Here is a 24,677-nt window from a genome sequence, read left to right as displayed (position 1 = left end):
AGAGTCAGGAATAAAGACAACTCAATCCTATCCTATTGGTTATTTGTAACACTCAGAGAAAATACTAGATTACATTAACAGCATTAAGAAAGAGGCAAGCACTCAAGTCTCAAGATTGATTTCCTTGGTGCGTAAGAACATTCCAAGAATTTAAATGTGAAACAAAAGCCAGAACCCGGGGAGATGCTTCTGAAGCCCAAATCAGGCCTCACGCCCCTATTCAAGACCCCAGCACCTGTCTCACCTGGGCAGGTCAACGTCCTGCTTGCAACCACATCCACCCCTGACCTCGCCCATCACACCCCTCTACACAGCCCACCCTGGCCAAAGATTATTTATAATCCTCCAAAATTCAAGATATGCCACTCTTCTGCCAAGGCTTCCAAGTTCCACCCCTACCACAGGGTCAGCCGTGGGTCCAGAATGTCATCTGCTCCCATGTGGACAGGGTTCCTTGGACATGATTCCTTAAGGTCAGATCCTAGGGCTGAGTCCCCTTGCAGGTGAAGACCTCAGAACCGCCCCCCAGCACTGCCAGGCTACACACCTCACAGCACGGGGCACAGACCTAGAGTGCCCGAAAAAACACTCCCAGGAGCCACTGGTCCGCCAGGCAAACGTCATATGGAGCAGGACGCCACAAGGGCCTGGCCTTGCTCTAGGGCCTCCCCAGGCTTCTGGGCAACAGACCCCACTCTAGAATTACCCCTCCACAGAGAATCACACCTACGCCCCCAGCTTTAGCACAGATCCGTCTTCCTGGCGTCCTCTGATGGACCTTTGCCACCTAGCAAGGCTATGGACACCTGAGAGTGCTAAGTGCCGCTCTTCCTGGTTGGAGCCCTTCCTATGCTGTTTCAGCTTTTAGTGAAAGGATTCCAGGAGTTCCTGCCTGGAGAGCCCAGCCACACCTCCCAGCTCACTAGACATTTGCTATGTTCCCTGCCATAGTGGATGGAGCCTCAGGGTCACTACACAAGGACCCGCTTTTCTCTCACCTTCCGTATTATCCCCATCTTCCTGCTGGTCCTCACTCGCAGCCTCAAAGCTGAGGCTTTCCCCAGCAGTTTCCTCAGACTTGCCCCCAAAGTCCTTCCAGGCCTCAGGATACCACCATTGACTGTCAACATGCTACACTCCCACCCCAAGGCCACAGCACATCTCAGCTCAAATGCTATCCCATCCGGTGTCTCCCAACCACTCCACCAAGTCCCTTGCCTGGTCTACCTGACACACACTACCTCATCTCAGGCAGTCTCCTGTTGTGCTCCAGTGTTTCCCACACCCTTACCTGACACAGGGTTCCATTGATGTGTTAACGAGGAAGGGCTTCTGCCTTTTCAAACTCCTGCCAGAGCCCATTTCTTGCTTGAAGCGAGCCCAGCATTAATTCTGAAAGACTGTATCTTTGAGACATGTGACCATGGCCCATGGACTGGTAGCCACATCTGCAAGCAGCTTCCAGAGTCCCAGATGCCCTATGGAAGGCAGGCCGGTGCCCCTAAGACTCGTGACTGGGCCCAACGCTGGCTGTGCTATGGGGTCTGTCCCTGTCGACCCCAGGTGCTGAGAAGTAGGAAAGGTCACCTGCTCCATACTGGGTCCAGACATAGCCTGAAGGAGCTCCACACCCATCAGACGCACCTTCCTTCCCCCATGCAGGGCGGAGCACGGAGTCAGCATAGGGGAGCACACAGCGACCTCTCGAGCGCTGCCCTCACCTCCTGCCACACAAACGCTTCACACATGAAAGAGACAGTGATCCACAGACACAGTGCTCACAGCACCACCCACCTGCAACATCCTAAGTCAGTTACAGAAGGTTTCCTTTATTTTTGCAATATCATTGCATATAAAAGCAATAGAAACGTTAACAGTCTTAACAAGAAGTTTACAATTGAATATTTGAACAGAAAACTGTACACAATATCATTTACAGCAATTTTACATAGTAAATTAAATGACTGCAAAAAAAGTTCTAAATCCCTCTGTTGCCTTATATTGGAGTAGTCTAGATAAAGAGCCTACCCGGTGCTATTCACGAGCACCAAATTAAGACTATGTAACTGACATAAAACCCATTAATTTAATAAGTGTAACTGTTCAGAGCTCTAGAGGAAGAAAAAAACCCACTTGAACATGTTCATAAAAGGTCAAAAACTCAGTCCCACGAAGACACATAGGTGTCTGGCACAGAGAATGCTGCCCCTAGACTGGTCCCATGAATTCATGGTTAAATGCAAAACAATCCTGACAAGAGGCAATTTAATGTTTAAAACATTGTGGAAAACCTATTAAAGGATACATGTAAGTTTAACCTGGACGGTCAAGATTAAGCAATTAAGTTTCTTGCAAAACTGCTTCAAGTCCAATTTTTCTTGGATTTAGCTTCATTAACAATTTAAAACATGCAAAATACACTCACTGGTACATAAAACTAATGTTTCTTATGACAATAAGGCAGGAATAACAATCCATCATGAGATCATGAGCTACTAACAGAGAAACCATCCAGGTAGAAGGGTGTGATACATGCTTGGCCTCACTGGCCTCCCACCGGGCACAGGGGCACCTTTTTCTCTGTTGGCCCACGTGGCACAGCTAGCTCATGGCCGAGAAGTCTCTCAACGGTTCAGTTAAACAAGCTTCCAAGTCAAACTCGTCCTCCACTTGGCAGTCCACGTGCCTGACCTTGGTGGGTGTGCCAGAGTAGACATCCTAAAAAAGAGAAACAGGGGTCATGCACACGTCCAGACGACAGACGCCACACACAGGCCCACTTGCTCCACCACAGAGGGAATGGTGCATGCTCCCTGTGCCCAGCATGCTCCTGTGTCACTAGGTAAGGTCATATGAAGGTAGAAGGCTGGCAGCAGGAGACGCAAAGCAGCTCAATGAAACTCATGGACAGTGAGGGACATCCCACAGTAGCTGAAGTGTCGGATTCCTACCCAACTAAACTACCCCCACCCCAGGTTAGAATCAGCAGCTCAGAGATGCCTCGACATCAGAGACATGGTATTAACAGGAGCTGTCAGGAGGACCAGGCACAGTCGCCACCGTGACTTGTGGAGCAGAATCACACCAAAATGGCCACACCACGCACCAGCCAAGGAAAACCTGCCTCAGCACGGAGGTCTGGGGACTGAAGACAGCCCATCTCCCCTTCCCCAAGCTCATCTCGACCCTAAAGCAGAAGGCACCTCATACACCCCACAACTTATTTGCATCACACAATTTACAGCATGTTAAGGTGTATAACTCAATTGCAACAGATGCCGATGATACTGCAAAGAGGGATCATATGTACCATTACCGTATAATGTATGAAGTTAAATGATTTATAAGCACAGAAAGAATTCTAAATGTCCTCTGGTCAATACCACTTGAATCATGCCATAAACTTATAAATCAACACGTATCCCATGGCATTACTGCCCAAAGGATCCAACCTCACTTAATCCTTAAGGAAACAACCAGCAACTCAAATTGATGCTGCTTTACAAACACTAAACTGATCCTCTTCAATGAAATGAGTCCCTGTCATGGGGAAAGGCAGGGGAGCCTGTTCTAGGTAAAAGGGGGGGGGGGGGGAGGAAGGCACCATAGTTTAAGTGTGTGATCCTTAATTAAGTTCTGCACCAAAAAGGAAAAATACTCAAAAGGACATTATTGAACAACTGGGAAACCTGAAATGTGAACTGCTTATCAGACAAATTTTGTGCATAATACATTTCCCACATGTGATAACTACACTGTGCTTACCTTAATCTTAAAAGACAGAATTAGTAACATCAAGTGGCAAAACCACTGCCACTTCCAAGTGGTTAAGGAACACACAAATACCAGATAGCCAAGTAAGGGTTTGCTATATAGATTGTTTTTCGAAACAGTTTTAGAGAAAAGGCTTTTCCAAGTACCTACTTAGTTCAGCCTTCTCTCCTCCCTTCTACACATCTAGCCACTGTTAATTGGAGGCTCCCAGATCTCTCACCAGGACTCCAGCCTCCGCATGGCCTGGCTCCCACATACCCATGCAGTCTCCGCTCCCTTCTCCCCCAAGGGTTTCTCATTTACCTCGAACTTCTGACGGTGCAGCTAAAATGTCATAATCTGTTTCTTGAACTGGAATAAGAGTTGCCTGCCACAACACCCTGCTATTTTTAGAGATGAGGTCTCACTCTGACTCAGGCTGGTCTTGAACCTGTGAGCTCAGGCAATCTACTGGCCTCGGCCTCCCAAGTGCTGGGATTACAGGCACGAGCCACCACGCCCAGCCTCCCACCCCTTCTTTTTTTTTTTGAGACAGAGTCTTACTTTGTCACTCTCGTGCCGTGGCATCATAGCTCACAACAACCTCAAACTCTTGGGCTCAAGAGATCTCTTGCCTCAGCCTCCCAATAGCACATGGCTATTTTTTTTTTTAGAGACAAGGTCTCACTCTTGCTCATGTTGGTCTTGAACCTGGAGCTCAGGGCAATCCACTAGCCTTGGCCTCCCAGAGTGCTAGAAATACAGGCGTGAGCCACTACGCCCAACAAAGTGGCTTATGTTATCAACAATTCACCTGAAACTCCCAAGTTGAATGACACATCCAAAGAAAGTACTTACGAAGTCATCCTGAGAGCTCATCTGGGGCTCAGAGCCACTTTCTGGGGATTCCAGGTCTACAGGGTGTCTGTGAAGTAAAATCCAATAGTGTCAGCCTGGCTTCACAGTAAGTAGGCTGGTGAGCAGCAAAGTTCTCTAAGTCTGTGCCTTAAAAACCAGCTCTACCCACATTCTCCTGCCTGAATGATATTGACATTGCCCTTCCCACTGGCCAGATCCAACCCTGGCCCAATCAATCCAGTAGAGACAAAGCTAATAGTGGTTACAAGTAACAGGAAATCTACCTGCTGGACTGCTACAGGATTCCAGATCCCTTAGGGACACTCCCAAGTTCCCTAGGAGCAGGGCACTTGAAACAAGCTCAGTTTTTGAGGGAAGGAATGAACACCGTGACAAACCAACTGTACACTATCACTAACTCTACACTATCACTATCCCATTTTCTATTCATAGAGAACAGCACAATGGTTCATGCTGGAAAGAAACCCACATGAAATTTGTCAGGCCAAATGTGTAAGAAACCCATGTGAAATTTGTCAGGCCAAATGTGTAAAGCCACGTAAGAAATCATTTCAAATATGCTGCTTTCTAATAAACTTCCCAGCACAAAGAAACTTGAAATATTTGTTGAATGTCTAGATATGTCTGAGGAAGGAAGAAGCTCAGGACCAGAGGGAACTGAGATGAAACAGAAATGGCCCCCGAGGGGGACAAGCACAAGAGCCTCCTAGACCCTTGTAGCAGGGGACCCACTGTGCAACCAAGTTCAAACCTGAGATACTTTCAGTTAGGCCCAGGTTTAAAAACTGAGAAGGAAGATAAAACTTTCCTTAATAACACTTTTTATTTACATAGCTCAACATAAATGAGTCAAATATTTTAGGACGTTTCCATCTTTATTTTTTTTTATTTATTTTTTCAGCCTCCCAAGTAGCTGGACAAGCATCCGCCACAACGCCTGGTTGTTTTTTGATTATAGTTGTTTGGCAGGCCTGGGCTGGATTTAAACCCGCCAGCTCTGGTGTATGTGGCTGGTGCCCTAGCCGCTAAGCTACAGGCGCTGAGCCAGGATGTTTCCATCTTTAAATAAACAAACAAAAACAGCCACCATGTATTATTCCCAGGTTTATTGAGTTCTACCTTTTCTAGCTACAAAACTAAATTCAATCCAGGAAATCAACTCCTCACTCCAATCCCACCTGCCCAGTTTCACACACTGTAGAGAAACAGCCATGGTACAGCCACTTTGCTCCCTCCTGCCTGTCAGGGACCTAAACCTATGACAACCTGCCTTGCAAGTGACACGCAGAGCTGCTCAGTCACGCACCAGTCAGAGTAGTAGTAAGTAGGGAGGCAACCAAGACATACATTTCCTGCAAATCACATCCTTCTTCAGCTGGAGGATCCCAAAAATGCAGTGCCACCTTCCAGAGTCTTATCTGCTGGTCCCACGACCGACGACTATACTTCTTAAACTTATTGGGCGTCTTGGGATGGATGCCAGGTTGCCGAAGGTGTCTACAAAAGAGCAATACCACCCTCACAAGCCATTCACACTTGCACATTAGCTTTAAGATTAACTGAACTTTGAAATCAGTGTTATTCTAAGAATCATGGATCAACTTGAAGAGTATATAAAATGAGAAAGTAATGTATAAAACTATCTCTTCAAATCTTACTATTCTCTTGCATCTATATTCCAGAAAACTAAGCTTTAAACTATATTCTAGAAAACTGCCAAAAAGTTCAGGCAAACTCTAAAGCTTCCTGCTTATCTTTTGTGTCAATGTGTTCCAGGGACTGGACAGATAGGAATGTGCCACTTACAGAAGATGGAGCAATGCTAACGTTCTTATATCAGATCCTGACAATCTTATATATATGACAGAACTTTTGTCGCCCTCTGTGGAGTGCTGTAGCATCACAGCTCACAGCAACCTCATCAAATCTCTGGGCTTAGAAATCCTCTTATGTCAGTCTCTCAAGTAGCTAGAATTACAGGAGTGTGCCACAATGCCCAGCTAATTTTTATATTTTTAGTAAAGACAGGGTCTTGCTCGTGGCTCAGGCTGGTCTCAAACCTGTGAGCTCAGGCAATCCTCAAGGGAGCTCAAGGGATTCACTGACCTTGGCCTAGAGTGCTGGGATTATAGGCATAAGCCACTACACCCTGCCTAAATCTTGACAATCTTTATCTTGAACTTCATTTTCTTCCATCGTTTATTTTAATAACTCTAAGACCCGAGAAAGAAAATGTTATCTAACATTCAAATTATGAAGATGATTTTATTTTTAATTTTCATGTCCTCTGTTTTTTAGTTGCTAATCCATTCTTTGTATCATAAGCTCCTGTTGAGTCCTCGATAAACAGTTCTTCTCAAGCATGAACTATTCATACATGTAATCCCTGCATCAGATGTACTGCCTAATCTAAACAACATTACAAATGCAAAATCCCATGACTTGTTCAGAACATGCCACTCAAGTCAGACCACCTTGGGACTTCTTTAATATAGCGATCATAGGCAATTGTGTTCTTTCCATAGTTGATCTGTTTCTGTCTCCTCATCAGGACACTTTCATCTGTCTCAAAATCAGCTGGGACTGTAGACATGGACTCCTTTGAATCAGAACTGAAAAATGAGAGTTAACAGAACAAGCCTTACAATTAAGACCACTATGGTGAGCCAAGAAAATGCTGAAACACAATAATGAAAGAGGGCACATCCTCCAGATTCCAAACCTTATTGTAACAGAACAGTTCACAGTCTATACACATGGGAATTTAGTACATAACAGACACAATGTTACAAATCAGTGAAGAGTGGTAATGATTGATACATGCTATCACCATCACCAAGTATTACTCATCTTTTCTCAATTCTTTTCATTAACAACCTACAGATCTATGGAATTAGAGATGTTAACAGCCTTTACCTTCCTGATGATGATTTTCTCTCTCTTCCAAATTCATTTATGAGAAGTTTTCTTTTATATCTGAGGAAAAAATATTGCTGTTTTTAGAAAGGTATAAAAATAAAGTACCAGTTCTGACAAAAGTCCATCCTGAAACCCTCAGGTATCTCCTACATAACACAGAGGTTCCCTGAGCCAAAAGAAACCTTTAACAGCTTCAGCTTAAGTAGTAAGACTCACACAACAAAAATTTATATCCCCAAGCTCAGAGCCTTTTTCTTCAAAAAATAAATTTAAAAGTTTTCATTTTTCAGGGCAGTGCCCATAGCTCAGTGGGTAGGGCACCGGCCACATACATGAGGTTGGTGGGTTCGAACCCAGCCCAGGCCAGCTAAAAAACAACAATGAGAACTGTAACAATAAAAATAGCCGGGCGTTGTGGTGGGCGCCTGTAGTCCCAGCTACTTGGGAGGCTGGGGTAAGAGAATCGCTTGAGCCCAAGAGTTTGTGGTTGCTGTGAGCTGTGACGCCACGACACTCTACTCACTCTACTCAGGGCAACAGCTTGAGACTCTGTCTCAAAAAAAATAATAAGTTTCCATTTTTCAAATACCTCCATTACTAATGAGATATGTTCTCCTCTAGTCTTGGTAAATGAACACACATGCCTTGTTCCTGGTGAACTTCATGAGGCATCAGCTTCCTATTGCACCAACTACCCAAACCTAGCTTTGCAAAAACAGTATGATGTCACTCAAAGGAGCCTAAAAAGATCTAACGTTAAAACAACTACCCACCTCCAGCTAGAGGTTCATTCAGGTGTCTGAAAGATGCCACATATCACTGTGGCTCCCAACTCCCTCCAAAATCTAAAAGCTGTCCCCAAGTCTGCTATAGTACCCAGTAAAGTTTGGATACCAAGTAATAAGAAAATAATAACCTGTATCTAGAACAGCCATTGTTATATGCAGTCTACGTTACTCTCCTTGAAGAATAATAAGCTAGCTTCGCACACTCCCCTTGCTGTAGGAAAGCAAACTGGCCTTAGCAGACCCCGGGGCCAGGAAGACAAACCATCCAAGATGTACAAAGCAGCAGCTTCCATCAGAAAGGGTATCATCAACAGGTGACCCATGACAACATTCTGGACACGAGTTTTCCAAAACAGGACAGTCCGTAGACGCAGGCCCACAAGACAACTGAGGAACAGAGAGGGGGCTACACACAGCACGGTCAAGACAGGTGGGGTATCTGTACGACCCACGGGTTGAGAACAGCTGCTCCAGCTAGTGGTAACTTGGGGGAGCAAACAAGACCACAAGTATTCAAGAACTGTTGGTGTAATACTCATGAAGAACAGAATACAGAAACTGTACAGATCAAAATTCCAATTTTATAGTTGAGAAAGTCAACACCTATGCAAAAAAAAACAATTCATTCAAAACACTGTGGCCAGGCCAGGTTCGATGGCTCAAACCTGTAATCCAAGCACTCTGGGAGGTCACTTGAGCTTAGGAGTTCAAGACCAGCCTGAGCAAGAGAGAGACCCTGTCTCTACCAAAAATAGAAAAACTAACCAGGTGTGGTGGCAGGCACCTATAGTCCCAGCTAGTGAGGAGGCCAGGAGTTTGGGGTTGCTGTGAGCTATGATGATGCCACAGCACTCAACTCTAGGGCAAAAGAGTAAGACTTGTCTCAAAAAAAAAAAAAAAAAAAAAAGAAAGAAAGAAAAGAAAAAATTGGTACCCAAGTCTATAACTCCCAATTCATTCTTTCCATCCAAGGATACAACCCGGCCGCACATTTTGATACCTAAAAGAAATTAAGAATGACACCTGAATGATCAACAACCAATTCCCATGAGTTCCTATACCTTTTCAGGAGGCAGCTATAAATACCATCACTGAATGCTGAGAAGAGGGTGGGAAGGTTAGTCCTATTCCCCTGGCTGACATACCAGACCTATTTTCTCATCAGAATTAAGAACTAACAAAGATCCTATTTGATTTATTGGCCACTTGGCAGCTAAAAGTCTCTCATAAAATAGTTCAGCAAATTATGAACCATAGTTTAATTCAAAGTTCATTTAGCCAGATTTGGATTGGATGGCCTATATCAAAGGAGAAAAAGGATCAAAAACATCAATGATTTCATCAGAGGAGATTACACAGTATTAAGGATGCATTATACAAATAGTAATGAGTCAAGGGAGAGGAAGTGGTTTTCAGTTTGAGAACTTGTATAAACAATTTGTGTACAACTGCAGTCCCTGAGCTAGGGACCTCTCCCTGAACACCAGCATTTCTGAGCTGTTACCCGAAGCAGGTATTAGTCACACCTGGTTGTGAGCACACCCCCACTTACTGTGCTGGCATGAGGACCACATGGGGTCAAGTGGTAACACAACTGCAGAAGGTCCCGGAGAGTCCTCTTGTGGCAATCCTGCAGCACCACTGCACACCCACTTCCACTCTCGGAGGGATCACCACTAAGATGACAGTGGTCCTCAGGCTTTGAAGAGTACTCACCCCATTTGCAGGGCCAGGGAGGGACCTGAGAATCTGAATTTTTTTTTTTGGAGACAGTCTCACTTTGTCGCCCTTGGTAGAGTGCCTTGGCGTCATAGCTCACAGCAACCTCAAACTCTTGGACTCAAGCAATTCTCTTGCCTCAGCCTCCCTAGAAGCTGGGACTATAGGTACTCACCACAACATCAGCTATTTTTCAGAGATGAGGTCTCACTCTGACTCAGGCTGGTCTCGAACCTGCCTCTGCCTCCCAGAGTGCTAGGATTATAGGCGTGAGCCACCATGCATGGCCAAAAGAATCTGAATTTCTGACAAGTCCCCAGGAGTTGCTGAGCTGCTTAGCATTTTGAGAAGCAATGTTCTAAGACGCACCTCAAATTTAACGTACAACTGAAAACACCACAGATAACACATTCAAAATATTCCAAATGTATACCTTGCCATTTCCTTGTTAACTCTGGTCCTCATCTCATCTTCCTCAACTGCACTTGCCCAGTCTGAACATCTAGAACGGGGCTTGGGGCCTTCAGGAGTGGTAAAGCTGTAATAAAATGAAAATGCACATTTGAACCACAATACATACTTTGAGTTTCCTTTCCAATTGTAAGTCAAGAAACAGTCATGAAGGGCGGCGCCTGTGGCTCAGTGGGTAGGGCGCCGGCCCCAAATACTGAGGGTGGTGGGTTCAAACCCAGCCCCGGCCAAACTACAATAAAAAATAGCCGGGCGTTGTGGTGGGCACCTGTAGTCCCAGCTACTCAGGAGGCTGAGGCAAAAGAATCGCCTAAGCCCAGGGGTTGGAGGTTGCTGTCAGCTATATGACGCCATGGCACTCTGCCGAGGGTGATAAGGTGAGACAGGAAGGGAGGGAGGGAGGAAGGAAGGATCATGAAAATAAAAATTCCAAGGCTGTATGGAGAGTGCCAAGGGAACAGGCTTCAGAGTTGAGGAGTCAGAGGTCAAAGAGACTCTGCTCCATAACTCACTTGTTCACTGAGTTTGGGCAATTTGCTTAAAGCTTCTCATTAAACATCTGCTACCTACCACGTGCCAGCATTGGCTAACTCCTGGGGACGCAGTGAAAGCAAACCAAGTCAGCAAGTCACTGTTAGCTCTGAGAAGAGCACCTAACATGACTCACTATATTTGCAATATGAGTTTTTTCCATGAGTTTTCAAATAATTTCAGATAATACACATTTATTACTAAGCACAGTGACCAGCACACGGTAGGACCTAATATGTGGCATATGTGAGATATATAGTCACTAATTACATGCATGTAATTAATTCAGAATATATTACCTCCAAATTAACACATGTATGGGAGGGCAATAAGTATATATCAGAAGATGCACTAAGCCTTAGTCTACCGGTAAAGACAGCCCTGATAGTTGAGTTTAAGCTAATTCAGGAGCTCAGTTCTACCTCAGGCTTAAGGAAATTTCTAATCATGATTAGGAAATTTGAGAAGGTAAAAAAAAAGATGACACAATTTGAAAGCTTAAAGCTCAATGCCAAAAGTTCTGGCAGTCAGAATTGTTTATACTTATATTAGATGTAAACTTACATTTTTATTTTTCCACCCCTTTTTTTTCTTTTTCTTTTTTTTGAGGCAGAGTCTCACTTTTTCACCCCCAGTAGTGCCATGGCATCACAGCTCACAGCAACCACAAACTCTTGGGCTCAAGCGATTATCTTGCCTCAAGGTACCTATTCACCTATCTTGCTGAATATAGGCACCTGCCACAACACCCAGCTATTTTTAAAGATGGGGTCTCAGCTCCAGCTCAGATCTGGTCTTAAACTAGTGAGCTCAGCAATCCACCCACCTCGGCCTCCCAGAGTGCTGAGACTACAGGCGTGAGACACCTTGCCTGGCCCTTTCAACCCCATTTTTCTACTGCCCACCACTGATATATCAAAACTAAACACTAATTCCAACTACACCAAATAAGCAATCTCATATATTTTAGTAGTGAACAAAATGATGTGCTTCATAAATGCAATTGTAGTAACAAATGAATAATCCTTTTATGTAGTTATTGCTTCCTACCAAAGTAACTTAAATTTCTAAAATTGGAAAAGTCTCATATCAAATTAACTAACTAAAAGTTAAATGGACTCAGTAATTGTGTTGCAAATAAAGAACCAAATGGATGCTTGTCCAGGATTGGACAGTGACATCCTCACTAGTGTATCAAGAAGTTCAAGTCTGGGTCTCCAGCAAGAATCTGAACTATAAGCTGAGACAAGGTCTCACTCTGTCACCCTGCTGCAGTGCAAAGGTGTTGTCATAGCTCAGCGCAATCTCAAACTCCCACGCTCAAGCCTGTCTCACAAATAGCTGGGACTAAGGCCCATGACAGCACATCCAACGAATTTTTGTATTTTTTGTAAAGACAGGGTCTCACTATATTGCCCAGGCTGATCTCAAACTCCTGACCTCAGGTGATCCCTCCACCTTCCAAAGTGTTGGGATTGTGATGTGAGCCACCATACTGACCAGGAATAATTTAAAAAGTACATATGAAATAACCTTACCCTACATCTCATGTTTGTGTACCTTTTATGGAACTAAAGTCCATTTCTTAGACAGGTCATACTCAAAATCTACTCTATCATGGGACAAGAAAGCCCATTCTTTACACTAAGCTAACCTATTTCCAAAAGAACCACTTCCTGTCCTACTCCATCAACAAAACAACCAGCACACCCCAGCCCCTATGGAGATGTAATTGACACTGTTTGTCACGTACCTCCATGCATGAACCACAAAAAGCCAATACCAAGTGCCACGGCCCCAGGACAGAGCACATTCCTGCCATGTTGGAGGAACAGGCTGGAAGAATACTGGTCCAGTTACCAAGGGTTTCATGTCTTATCTTTTTTTTTTTTTTTGAGACAGAGCCTCAAGCTGTCGCCTTGGGTAGAGTGCTGTTGCATCACAGCTCACAGCAACCTCCAACTCCTAGGTTTAAGCGAGTCTCCTGCCACCGCCTTCCAAGTACCTGGGACTACAGGCGCCAGCCACAATGCCCAGCTATTTTTTGGTTGCAGCTGTCATTGTTGTGAACCTGCCAGCTACTTATCTCCACTTTTTTTGTGTGTGTGTGGTTTTTGGCCAGGGCTAGGTTTGAACCCACCACCTCCGGCATATGGAACCGGCACCCTACTCCTTGAGCCACAGGCGCCGCCCTATTTTTTTTTTGTTTTTTAAGAGACAAAGTCTTCCTTTGTTGCCCTCAGTAGAGTGCCATGAAGTCACAGCTCACAGCAATCTCCAGCTCTTGGACTTAGGTGATTCTCTTGCCTCAGCTTCCCAAGTAGCTGGGACCACAGGTGCCCGCCACAACGCCTGGCTATTTTTCTTTTTTTTTGGTTGTAGTATGGCCATGTTTGAACCCGTCACCCTCTGTATATGGGGCCTGACTGAGCCACAGGTGCCACCCTATTTCCACTTCTTTTTTTTGTAGAGACAGAGTCTCACTGTACCGCCCTCGGTAGAGTGCCGTGGCGTCACACGGCTCACAGCAACCTCTAACTCTTGGGCTTACGCGATTCTCTTGCCTCAGCCTCCCGAGCAGCTGGGACTACAGGCGGCCGCCACAACGCCCGGCTATTTTTTTGTTGCAGTTTGGCCGGGGCTGGGTTTGAACCCGCCACCCTCGGCATATGGGGCCGGCGCCCTACTCACTGAGCCACAGGCGCCGCCCATCCACTTCTTATCTATGTAAGGCAGGCCACTGGAGGGCTCAGAGTTTGAAATCATCTTTCACACCTAGCCCTGGGGCTGTCCTAGAACCTCTCCCACACCTGCCCCCAATCCCAAGTCTATGTGCTGATAACTCACAGGGTGTCTGGCAAAGCCTCCCTACCCAGACTCCTAGATCCCATTATCTCCTGGACATCTGCACTTGCTGTCTAAGTAGCTTCCCTCTCCACGCAGGTCTGTTCCACTCCTATTTCTTTATCCTAGAAATGGCCCCACAATCAACACAGGGATTTGGGCCTAAACACCCAAGTCATCTTCGATGTTCTTCCTGCCCCCAGCAATTCACTCAGCAGTCCCTACAGATCCTGGTCCAGTAATCTATCCTGAGCCTGCATTCCCTACCACCTTCACAGCTTGCCTTGACCAAGTCACCACACTCTTTCACTGGAGCTTAGCAGCAGCCCTTGCCCTTATCCTCTGGTCACTTCACAAACATCCCCACCTGTGAGCTTTGGCACATGGCTCCTCACAGGGATCTGCACAGAGATCATCCCCATTTCCTCCCAGTCACCACCAGAAGATCCTCCAGGAAAGGCCTTCCCTGACCATGGCCCAAACAGCCCCCCACCACAGGCACCCCCCTCCGAGTTACTGTTTGACTTGCTGTCCGACCACATCACGTTAGAGCACAGAACACAGCACTTGTTCCACTCACTCACACAAGCTGCCCAACCTACAAAGTACTCAGGTCAGCACACAGAAGCCCAGCACTGGAGACCAGGCTGTCACTCAACACCCTCTTCCAGGCCCTTGGCTTAGGCCTGTAATCCCAGCACTCTGAGAGGATCGCTTGAGCTCAGGAGTTGGACACCAACCAAAGTAACCGGTCTCTACTAAAAATAAAAAAAAAGAACCCCGCACTGTGACAGGCTCCTGTAGTCACAGGTACCCGGGAGGCTGAGGCAGAAGGATCTCTTGAGCCCACAGTTTGAAGTTGCTGTGAGCTATGACACCGCCGCTCTCTACCTAGGGCAAAACAGTGAGATCCTGTCTCAGAGAAAAAAAACAATCTCCTTCCACCCTCCAGCTCCTCCTCCAAATTGACTCCGAAGAGCGAACTACGGACGCCCGGCTACCGCACCGCACTCTAGGTCCGCGCCGTCCCCGCCACACTCCCCGGGCACGCGCATAAACCTCCAGGGCGCCCAGCAGCGCCTCCCGGCCCGGCCGCAGTGTCCCCGCCTGAAGCCCCCGACCGCCGCGACCGCCTCCCGGTCGTTTCCCTCGCACAGTAGCGCAAGTTAGGGACAGAAACACGGCCTTCCCTTTTGAAAGCGGAAACAGAGAAGCGCCCACAGCAGCTTCTCCGAGGGCCCCACGCGCCCTTCCAGACCCCGCCCCAGCGGCCTGCGGCCCACCTCTCGGGCCTGCGGTCGGCGGCGCGGCGCTCGTCCTGCTCGGCGTCCTCGGGCTTCCTGCGCCTCCCGTCGGCTCTGCGCTTCCGTCCGAGGCTCCATCTCGCGGGGGACGGCGGGCTGGGGGCAGAGACGCGGTCGGCGGGTCTCGGATGGCCAATGGCCCCCGGCCCGCAGACCCCCGACCCACACGCGACCCTGATGGGCCACCGCTGGAGCGCGCGCCCGGCACCAGACGCGGGACCCCCGCGGCCGCGCGGCCCGGCCTCACCTCGCGTCGCCGTCACAGCGGCTCCCGTAATTGGACGGGCTTCGCGGCCGGCAAGCCATGACTGCGGCGGGAGCGCGGGCGCGCTGGGCTGCAGCGGCGGCGGCAACCTGAAAAACAACCTCCCCGCGCCGGCGCCGACTAGCTCTATACTCCCCGCCCCCAACAGCCTTTATAGGGTCGCCGGCCCCGCCCCCGCCGCGCTCCCGCGCGCTCCGGATCAGGTGAAACCATTCCGCCCAGCAAGCGGGGGCGGCCCCTCAGCTGCGCGGGCTCACGGGGCGACTAAAGCGAGACTCAGGCCACAGATCAGTAGCAGGCAGGTTGGTATCACTGACAGACGCCCCTCTAGCTGTCTCAGGAGAGGTCAGAGGAAAAAGTTGCCCCTGCACTGAGGCAGCTGGGCCGCCGTGGGCCCCTCGGGCGCTGAAAGGTCGCGCCTTCGCGGGCGGGGGAGGGGCATTGGCGGGAGATTGGGACACGCGCAACGCTAGCGCGGGGGATGGGAACAAGAGGCGCATTCCGATTGGTTCCAGCCTAGGTTGGGCACAACTCCGCTCTGGCGGGAACCCGGAACCAGGAAGGTGGGGTCCTTTGAGCCGGGGTTGGTGCCGCCCGACCCAGCGGACTGCGGCCGGCCTGGGACTCGTGGCTAAAGATGAATTCGAAGTTAGGGCCATCCCCAGCTCCTTCTGCAAAAGAGAAGATAAAGGCCTTGGGCACCTGTGAAAAATTAGCCCCACATTAAGGAAATTCGTTGCCAGCCTCTCATAAGGACACGCAAATTGTCACAACATCTGGCGCTTGAAACTAGCACTAATAATGAATTACAAGTTTATCTTTACAGGTAACAACTGGGGACACAGAATCAGGCATTCTTCCACCTACCCAGGGATGTCTGTGTAATTGATGTTTCCTTCACTCCCTTTTTCTCTAATAACATTCTCCTTGTTTTATGTAAAATGTGAATTTCTTGGACCTCACAAGAACGTAGTAACCACATTGCAGCGTTAGCCCCTTCTCTCTGCCTTCAAAATGCTGAAGGTTACAGGCCGGGTGCAGTGGCCTGCACCTGTAATCTCATCTCTCTGGGAGGCAGAGGCGATGGGGTCCCTTGAGCTCAAGAGACCAGCCTGAGCAAGAGGGAGACTCCCCTCTCTACTAAAAATAGAAAAACTAGCTGGGGGTGATGAAGGGCACCTGTAGTCCCAGCTACACGGGAGGCTGAGGCAGGAGTATCGCTTAAGCCCAAGAGTCTTGAGGTTGCTGTGAGCTAGCACTGAGACTGTCTCAAAAAAAGTTTTGGAGTAATCTAAATTTTAGACTTCAATAGTTGAGCAGCACACTGGTTAGGGCAGTTGCACTGCCCTCCCTGTTGGCCACTGGCTGAACTGCTTATCTCCACCCTTGTTGTTCCCTACCAGGTGCCTGCACTCACAGGCTCTCAACTTGTGGATTTAAGGAGTCAGTCCCACCCTCTCCCTGTTTCTGCAGTCAGCTGGGCTTGCCTGGGGGTGAGATGCTTGTAGACTTCCCACCCTGTACAAGGTTGGACAACCTTTTCACCCAGGTTTCCAGGTGAAAAGAGTAGGCAGTGAGGTCAGAGGTCAAGGAGGCTGAGCCCCAGGGAAGGTTTGGAATCCTACTTACCCGCAGAGCTTTTGCACATGCTGCCCTCAGGACAGCGCCTTGGTGTGCCTTCTGCCCCCTCCGTTTTGAATTCAGGAAAGTCACCCCCAAACTGGGATAAGCCACATCCTGTCTCCTGTTCCTCCCAGGCTCCAGGCATCCCCACATTAAGGAAACTAGTACTAATAATGAATTACAACCCTCAACACAGAACTAAAGGGTCCCCAAGTGCCTGTGAGCCCTAAGGTCTGACACAGCCTTTCAGTGCGTGTTTCTCAGTCCCTATGTTGTCATCAGTTGAAGCAGCGCTGGCCTGTATGTGCAAAAAGGAATAAAGGTGACAACAAAGTCCCACATTGGAAAGAATCAGAAGGCACTTTTCTTGAAAGAGGATTCAGAAAAAGAATCAAAAGACCCTCAGAGCCCAGAAAATGCGTATCCACTTGTCCTGTTTTTCAAAGAGGTTACAGGAACTGCTTCCCCCAAGAAACGTTCTGTAGGTCAAGGAGCACGATGGGAACAGTAGCAAGTGCTCACTGGCTATGAGGGTGGAGGGGCCAGTACCATCAGGAATCCCAGGGTGCTGCCCAGAGAGCCTGGCCAAGGTGAGACCCAGGGATGAGCTAACCACAAGTCCTGCCTGGCTGCCCCTGGTACTCCACTGGCAATTCCTGGGCCACCCGACCCACAGCAAGGCTAGTAAAGATTGCCCCACAGGACATAGCTTCTAGCACAAGAGTAGATCAGCAGGGGCCACTCACTCACTGGGCACCAGTGTGTGCCCCCAACAGCTCCTGCATCTGGAAGCAACCACAGTGATTTTCCACCCCCAACCCCACCATAATGCATGACAGGAGACCTCCAAGGGCCCAGGCTTCCTATACATAGGAGAGGAACAAACGTTGTTCCTACAGGTGGCCCTGGGGCATCCAACTAGAAATCAGGGGACACTTCCTGCGGTGCCAGGTTCTTGACCAATGTTTTCCTCTTATTCTGAACAACATGCGCTCATTGACGTGTGCACGATTCTGCTTCTAAGAGGACTTCTCCAGCATCTCCCAGCTACTTCCCCAGCTGTTACAAAAGCGGATTCTCACTATGTCACCCAGGCTAGAGTGCCACCATGTCAGCCTAGCTCAAACGATCTTCCCAGCTCAGCCTCTTGAGTAGCTGGCACTACAGGTACCACCATGCCGCCAATTTTATTTATTTATTTATTTATTTTTTGTGGTTTTTGGCCGAGGCTGGGTTTGAACCCACCACCTCCAGCATATGGGACTGGTGCCCTATCCCTTTGAGCCACAGGCGCCGCTTTTCTTTTTTTTTCCCCCAATTTTATTTTTAGTAATACAGGGTCTCTCTCTTGCTCAGGCTGGCCTCAAACTCCTGAGCTTAAGGGATCCTCCCACCTCAGCTTCCCAGAATGCTGGGATTACAGGCCTGAGCCACAGCACGCGACCCAAAAGCTTGGTTTTAACATCCGGTAAAGCAAAATACAGGATATCACTTCAGACTAACATTTTTATTAAGTACTGTGTCATTTAACTACAATAGATTTGTCTCTATAAAACTAAGTAACTTCTCTTGTAGTAAAAATAACCCCTAAACATCCGACCCCTCCTTGGCCCTTGAAACTCTGGACTGAGACTGAGTGACTCCTGGCCACTGCCCCTGAGCAGCGCAAAGAACCCTATGAAGCTGAGTTTTCTCTGCTCCCAAATCCTAGGGCCAGGTGCAGCCTTGGGCAAGTCAGTCCAGCTGAAGCTGTCACCCTTACTTGAAACAGCTAAGCTTAGGGGTTCAGGACTACAGGTGAAAGTCATCCTTCACCTGTGTCACAGCTGTGCCCAGGGCCTGGTCAGCATCTTCCCTGCCCACCCCCCAACCCACACCCATCAAAGCCTTGACCATAGGGGGCATCCCCTTCTGAACCAGGCAGAGCCTGCAGCAGTGGCCACCCCAGTGTGCATTCCTGGGAAGGAGAGTTTTCTGGTCCCCATTCCCCACCAGGAGTCTGAGGCCTCAGCCTTCCTTAGACTTGTGAGGGCAGCAGAAGGCACCAGGTATAAGGCAGATGCCCCTCCAGAGGCAGGTGGCCCCATGAGTGGGGGCCGCCCTGACCTGCCCTTCCATCACCTCCCGCCAGAAAGGCCAGGAGTATTCCCATGCTGCAGAGTGCACTATTCTCCACCCTCACCGTCAGGCTCTGACTAGGGACTCCAAGCAGCCTCTGTAGTTGGGGAGGGGCCTACAGCACACGGCCAGTTCCAGGAAGCAATGGGAAAACAGACCACAGCTACCCGGGTGAATCTGAATCTGACCGAGAGACGGGTGTGCTGCAAAAATTTAAGGCAAGTGGCCCAGGTGAGGAGCAGATCCCAGGGTCTCCCAAAGGACAGCTCTGGGGATGGGGCCCAACGCCTCATTCTCTGTGTCCAGTATTTGCCCCTACCTGGAGACAGGTGAAGGAGGAAGGGAAGAGAAGGTGTGAAGACCCTTCCCACTACCACTGGGGGGCAGTGTTTCCACAAGAATTTCTTTTTAAACAAAACAACAAAGGCAAAGGCAGCCCCCTGCAGGTTGAGTGTGCTTTGAATAGAGCCCTTGGCAGTGGAGGCCTGGCTGCTCTGCCATGCCCCCAGGGCCAGTGGGGCCTCGAGCAGGCTCTGAGGCCCCAGCCAGCTGCTCAGCGCACAATGCACACATCCAGGATGCAGAAGCGGGCACGACAGGTGGGGCAGGGCACACGGCTGGCCAGCCAGGTGTCCGGACGCTGCGGGTCCTGACGGCTGGCAAACCACTTGCCCATGCAGGTGAGACACCACATGGGGCGGCAGTAGCACTGCTGGCACTCGCCCACAGCCACCTCCTGGCAGGTCTTCACCAGCTTCACACTTGCACGCGTCTGCATGCAGCCAATGCAAGCCTCCAGCTCCTGCAGGCAGACAGAGAGTCACTCAGAGCTTCGGGACAGCCTGGGCCCACCCTCCAGCCTGCACCTGCCAGCCACCCACCTGGCTGCTGGGCACCGAGTAGGCTGGGTTGACCTCCACCAAGGAGGCGAACGTCTCCAGGAACAGGTCGCCCAGGCTCTGGCGGATGACCACATTGGCTGCGCTGCGAATTGGTGCTTGAAGTTTCTCACACAGTTCCCCATACTCCGCCGAGTTTAGCCTGCAGAGGCATGGCCTTAAGCCAGAGCCTGGCCAAGACCCTGGGGCCAGTGAGGAGAGAGGAGACCCTAGCTGTGCCCCAAGGGGGAATGGGCGGCCACCCCCCCCAAGCACAAAAAGATGGCCCTGAAGCCAGAGCCTGCTCTGCACCGCTTCAGGGACAGAAAACCTGAGTCAAGGCAGTCACTGAGCCTGTGTGCCAGCACTGTCCCCCAAATGCTCCCCAAAATGTGTGAAGGGAGCTCAGGGGAAGCCAAAAATGTGGAGGCTAAAAAGGACCATGACAGAAAATGATGCTGGAGGGGTCAGTGGCCAACATGTCCTAGACGCCTAGTACCATGCAGGCCAACGCCTGTCATGCCCCATGCCTCCCTGGGGCATGGAGGCCAGAACCTGGCACTGGCTTGACACACACACTCTGGAGGCGGCCTCACTCTTACCGGATGTCAAAGGCCTGCACACCGGGGCTGGCGCTGGCCACGCGGATGGTAAGGAGCTGCACCGGCAGGTTGGAGTCTGGAGAGAGCTCATGCTGCCGCGACTCTGTCACAATCAGGTGCACATCCTGCTGCTGGGCCACATGCACACAGTACGTGGTCACCTTCATCACCCATGTGTCTGTCACAATCACTCGGGCGCTTGGCACCCCGGTGGCAAACTTGTCAATCCGCCGGAACTCAGTATTGATGGAAGAGGCCACAGCCTGCCAGCCAGACTGCGGGAGAGCATACAGTGCCAGGGTGCGGGCCAGTGGGTGGCGGGCCCACTGGTCGAAGGACCAGTAGTAGATCAGAGTGCAGGCGAGGGAAGGTAGGGTCACAGCCATCAGGAGAAAGAGCCGCCAGGCCTCTGGGGCCTGGCTGGGGGAATAGAGCCGCTTTTCTGAGGCAGCAAAGCACATGCCCACATAATAGCCTGCAAAGGATTAGATGCGCTCAGGAGAGGCCAGGACTGCTAGGCCACTGTGCCACCCCTAGTGGTGCCCACCTCAGGGCCACAGCATCTCCCCTGTGCCAGGGGGTGGGGGCCCCTTCTTTTCTCATCCCCAGCATTGGGCCTAGCCCTCCACCCTGGTCAGTTACCACTCAGTGCTTGCCCACAGCAGTGGTACAATGTACTAGAGGAAAATGTTTTTAATTTACTGCTTTAATTTTTCACAATTAATGAGTATCAAAAACTACAAAATCGGCTCAGCGCCCATAGCGCGGTGGTTGCTGTGCCAGCCACATACACCGACGCTGGCAGGTTCAACTCTGGCCCAAGCCAGCTAAACAGCAATGACAACTGCAACAAAAAATAGCCGGGCGTTGTGGCAGGCACCTGTGGTCCCAGCTACTTGGGAGGCTGAGGCAAGAGCTTAAATTCTCATGTAAGCCCAAGAATTTGAGGTTGCTGTGAGCTGCGATGACACAGCTCTCTACTGAGGGCGACATAGTGGGACATTGTCTCAAAAAAAAGAAAGAAAGAAAATCTACAAAATCTAAGAAAAGCAAAAATAAACAAAATCCACCTCCTCTGAGGCAGCAGGTCAGACGTGGTCACCCCAGAGCTGGATGTCTTGTGTGTGAGTAAGCAAGTGCATGAAGGGCCACAGCATGAGGCAAGGGAGCCAGATCAAAGATGATTCCCAAGTCCGGAGTGAATACCAAAGATGCCCAGGGGCTGCAGGTTCTAGTTTCAAAGAAAATAGTAAACTTTGGACTTGGCGCCTGTAGCACAGTGGTTACAGCGCCAGCCACATACACCAAAGTTGGCGGGTTCGAACCATGCCCGGGCCAGCTAACCAACAATGGCAACAACAAGGGTGGTACCTATGGCTCAAAGGGGTAGGGCGCTGGCCCCATAGGCCAGAGGTGGTGGGTTCAAACCCAGCTCTGGCCAAAAACTGCAAAAAAAAAACAACAACAACAAAATAGGCAGGCATTGTAGCAGGCACCTGTAGTCCGAGCTACTTGGGAGGCTGAGGCAAGACAATCACTTAAGCCAAGAGTTTGAGGTTGCTGTGAACTGTGACACCACAGCTCTCTACCAAGGGCTGCATAGTGAGACTCTGTCTCAAAAAAAAAAAAAAAGAAAGAAAGAAAAATAATAAACTTTGGAGAAAGACCCCTACATTTTCAGGTAATCTGTTACATAATAAGTAACATGTCTATGAGGCTTGACAATTTTCTAAGAAGGTTACAAATAGGGTGGTGCCTATGGCTCAGTAAGTAAGGTGCCCGCCCCATATACCAAGGGTGGCAGGTTCAAACCCAGCCCCAGCTGAACTGCAAAAAAATAGCCGGGCGTTGTGGTGGGTGCCTGTAGTCCCTACTTGGGAGGCTGAGGCAAGAGAATCGCTTAAGCCCAAGTGTTGGAGGTTGCTGTGAGCTGTGTGATGCCACAGCACTCTACAGAGGGCCATAAAGTAAAACTCTGTCTACAAAAAAAAAAAAAAAGACAGTTACAAATAAAAGCTCTTCTGTCCCCAGCTCCCAGGGGCCCAGGCTGCTTCATCCCCACATTAGTGAGATGCCCTTCCTGGGTCTACAGAGCTGTGACCATGGTCGAAGGGCCACCTGCGTCTGCACCCATCTTCTAGCCAGGTCCTACCTGATGCCTCTCCCCATCCTCCAGCCAGCTGGTTCTTGACTAGCACCTGAGCCAGAGGCCCCCAGACCAGGCTATCCGCCTCTGCCTGCTCTGCCCACACCCATCCTCCATGAATCCTCTGACCCCTACCGTTGGAGTCGGTCTCCTGGCATGTGGGGAAGGGCTATAAGGTGGTAGGGTCCCCCACAGCTTGGGAGCTGCTTTTTCTTTAACAACATTCTTTTCACCTGTTATCGGCAAGCTTGCAGTTTTTCCTTTTTAAGTTAATCTCTATCCCAGGTGTTAAGATTTATGCAACCCTGTTAAGATACTGTATAAAGCTGTTTCCATGGTTGGGGTGCTGGCTGCAGCCATCAACCGAGTCATCCTTCCAACACCATCCTATCTCTCATCTCCTGTCTTTCTTTGCCTCCCCCTGTCTTTCTGGCCTTTATTTCACCATTTCCACTCAGGTCAACTCTCCCTCCTCGTGCCGGTTCGCGAGATTGGCAGCTGCCGCCACCACCCCACCCCACCACCCCACACACACGGGCTGCCGATCTTGCGACTACAGCCACGCCGGCGGTTCAAGACGTGAGTCCGGCGGGCCTAAGCATCCCTGCCCAGGGTCCTGAACTTGGGTTTCTGGCCGTGGTGAGCCAGCGCTGGCGGGGCTGCCCACCCCAGAGAAGCCCGGCCGCCCCTGATCCCGGGCGGGAAGCCGGAGGCGGCGCCTCACCAAGCGGCAGCAGCGAGTGGCACAGCAGTGTGGCGGCCGTGCGACGCAGGTGGAAGGGCACGAAGGCGGCGTCCTCGCTGCCCAGCCAGCCTGACAGCAGGTTCTGCACGGTAAGCCCAGCCGAGTGGAACTCATTAGGTGTGAACACGAAACACACGGCGAAGACCAGGTAGGCCAGCGTGAAGGTCACCTCGGGGCTATCCATCGCGCCGTCGCCGGAAACCGCCCAGCGAGACCTTCCACCCTGGTGCGGGCGAGAGACTGCAGCGTCCAGTCCCAGGCGGGTCGGTTGCAGCCACCGCCACCGCCGCCGCCCGGCCGCCGCGGGGCACTCTGGGAGATGGAGTCCCTCCCTCACGTCATGCCGCCCCCTGATACATTCTGGGAAATGAGTCAACTCCGTCATACCGCCCACAGGGCGCCCCTACCACGTCATGCTGGCCGCGGAGCGTTCTGGGAGTTGGAGTTTTCCCCTCAACCCCACGAGGCGGCCGGAGGGGCGCCGGGGAAGATTTAACCCCCTCCCCGCCACCTTCACGCCTCCCGCGGGGCATTCTGGGAGATGGAGTCCCTCCCCACACTTCATGCCGTCCCCGGTGCAGTCCTAGGCGTTTCCTCGGTCAGGCCGCTCGCGGGGCACTCGGGGAGAGGGAGTAGCCACACACACGGCAGTCTAGGAGATGGAGTTCTCCTTCGTCACGCCTCCCGCGGATCATCCTGGGGGATGGCGCTCCCCTTCGTCAGTATGCCCACCAAGCACTCTGCGAAATGGGGGTCCCGCTGCCCGGCCGCCACCGACTCTGGGACACGGAGCCTTGGAGACCCCAGTCCAGCCAAAAGCCGAGAACTGTCCCGACAGTCCCCACTACGGCGCGGCCTCCTCAAGGCCGCCCTATGGGTGGCGCTACACTTAATAGCTGGGGGAACTTAGGGCCGAGCCAGCGTCTCTCAGCCCCAGCCATGCCGCGCAGCCCAGTCGCTCCCGCCGCAGCGCCCGAGAGCCACGGGACCGTAGTTGGTCCCGCACCCACGGCTCGCCGCCAAGCAGCCACTCTCCTCGGCGAGCCTGCGGTCTCTAGCACCAGCCACCTCCAGCCAACCGGCGACCCCGGA

At 50.4% G+C, this 24,677-nt stretch overlaps 2 protein-coding genes across 4 annotated transcripts; both read right to left on the bottom strand.

Annotated features, from left to right (window-relative positions):
- Positions 1-1,762: 1,762 nt before the first annotated feature.
- Positions 1,763-15,645, bottom strand: SLBP (stem-loop binding protein). 2 transcript variants are annotated; one of them, XM_053577803.1, is made up of 8 exons: positions 15,456-15,645; positions 15,188-15,304; positions 10,492-10,596; positions 7,549-7,608; positions 7,107-7,244; positions 5,980-6,129; positions 4,612-4,678; positions 1,763-2,718 (listed from the first exon to the last, which is right to left on the bottom strand). In XM_053577803.1, the coding sequence occupies exons 1-8, from the start codon at positions 15,512-15,514 to the stop codon at positions 2,602-2,604; spliced, it is 813 nt and encodes a 270-aa protein (XP_053433778.1). In that variant the 5' UTR covers positions 15,515-15,645; the 3' UTR covers positions 1,763-2,601. The 2 variants fall into 2 exon arrangements, with proteins under 2 accessions (XP_053433778.1, XP_053433779.1); XM_053577804.1 differs by lacking the exon at positions 10,492-10,596.
- A 2,939-nt stretch (positions 15,646-18,584) lies between these two features.
- On the bottom strand, positions 18,585-24,653 carry TMEM129 (transmembrane protein 129, E3 ubiquitin ligase). 2 transcript variants are annotated; one of them, XM_053577801.1, is made up of 4 exons: positions 23,565-24,653; positions 20,695-21,169; positions 20,096-20,255; positions 18,585-20,016 (listed from the first exon to the last, which is right to left on the bottom strand). In XM_053577801.1, exons 1-4 carry the CDS (start codon positions 23,968-23,970, stop codon positions 19,768-19,770), a joined length of 1,290 nt encoding a protein of 429 aa, XP_053433776.1. In that variant the 5' UTR covers positions 23,971-24,653; the 3' UTR covers positions 18,585-19,767. The 2 variants fall into 2 exon arrangements, with proteins under 2 accessions (XP_053433776.1, XP_053433777.1); XM_053577802.1 differs by lacking the exon at positions 20,096-20,255 and having other exon boundaries at positions 19,751-20,016.
- Positions 24,654-24,677: the final 24 nt, after the last annotated feature.

Source organism: Nycticebus coucang, chromosome 23 (assembly GCF_027406575.1).
Source record: "Nycticebus coucang isolate mNycCou1 chromosome 23, mNycCou1.pri, whole genome shotgun sequence".
In the NCBI taxonomy this organism is placed as follows: Eukaryota; Metazoa; Chordata; class Mammalia; order Primates; family Lorisidae; genus Nycticebus; species Nycticebus coucang.
Note: the sequence above shows the minus strand (reverse complement) of the source record. Positions and strands in the feature narration are given on the sequence as shown.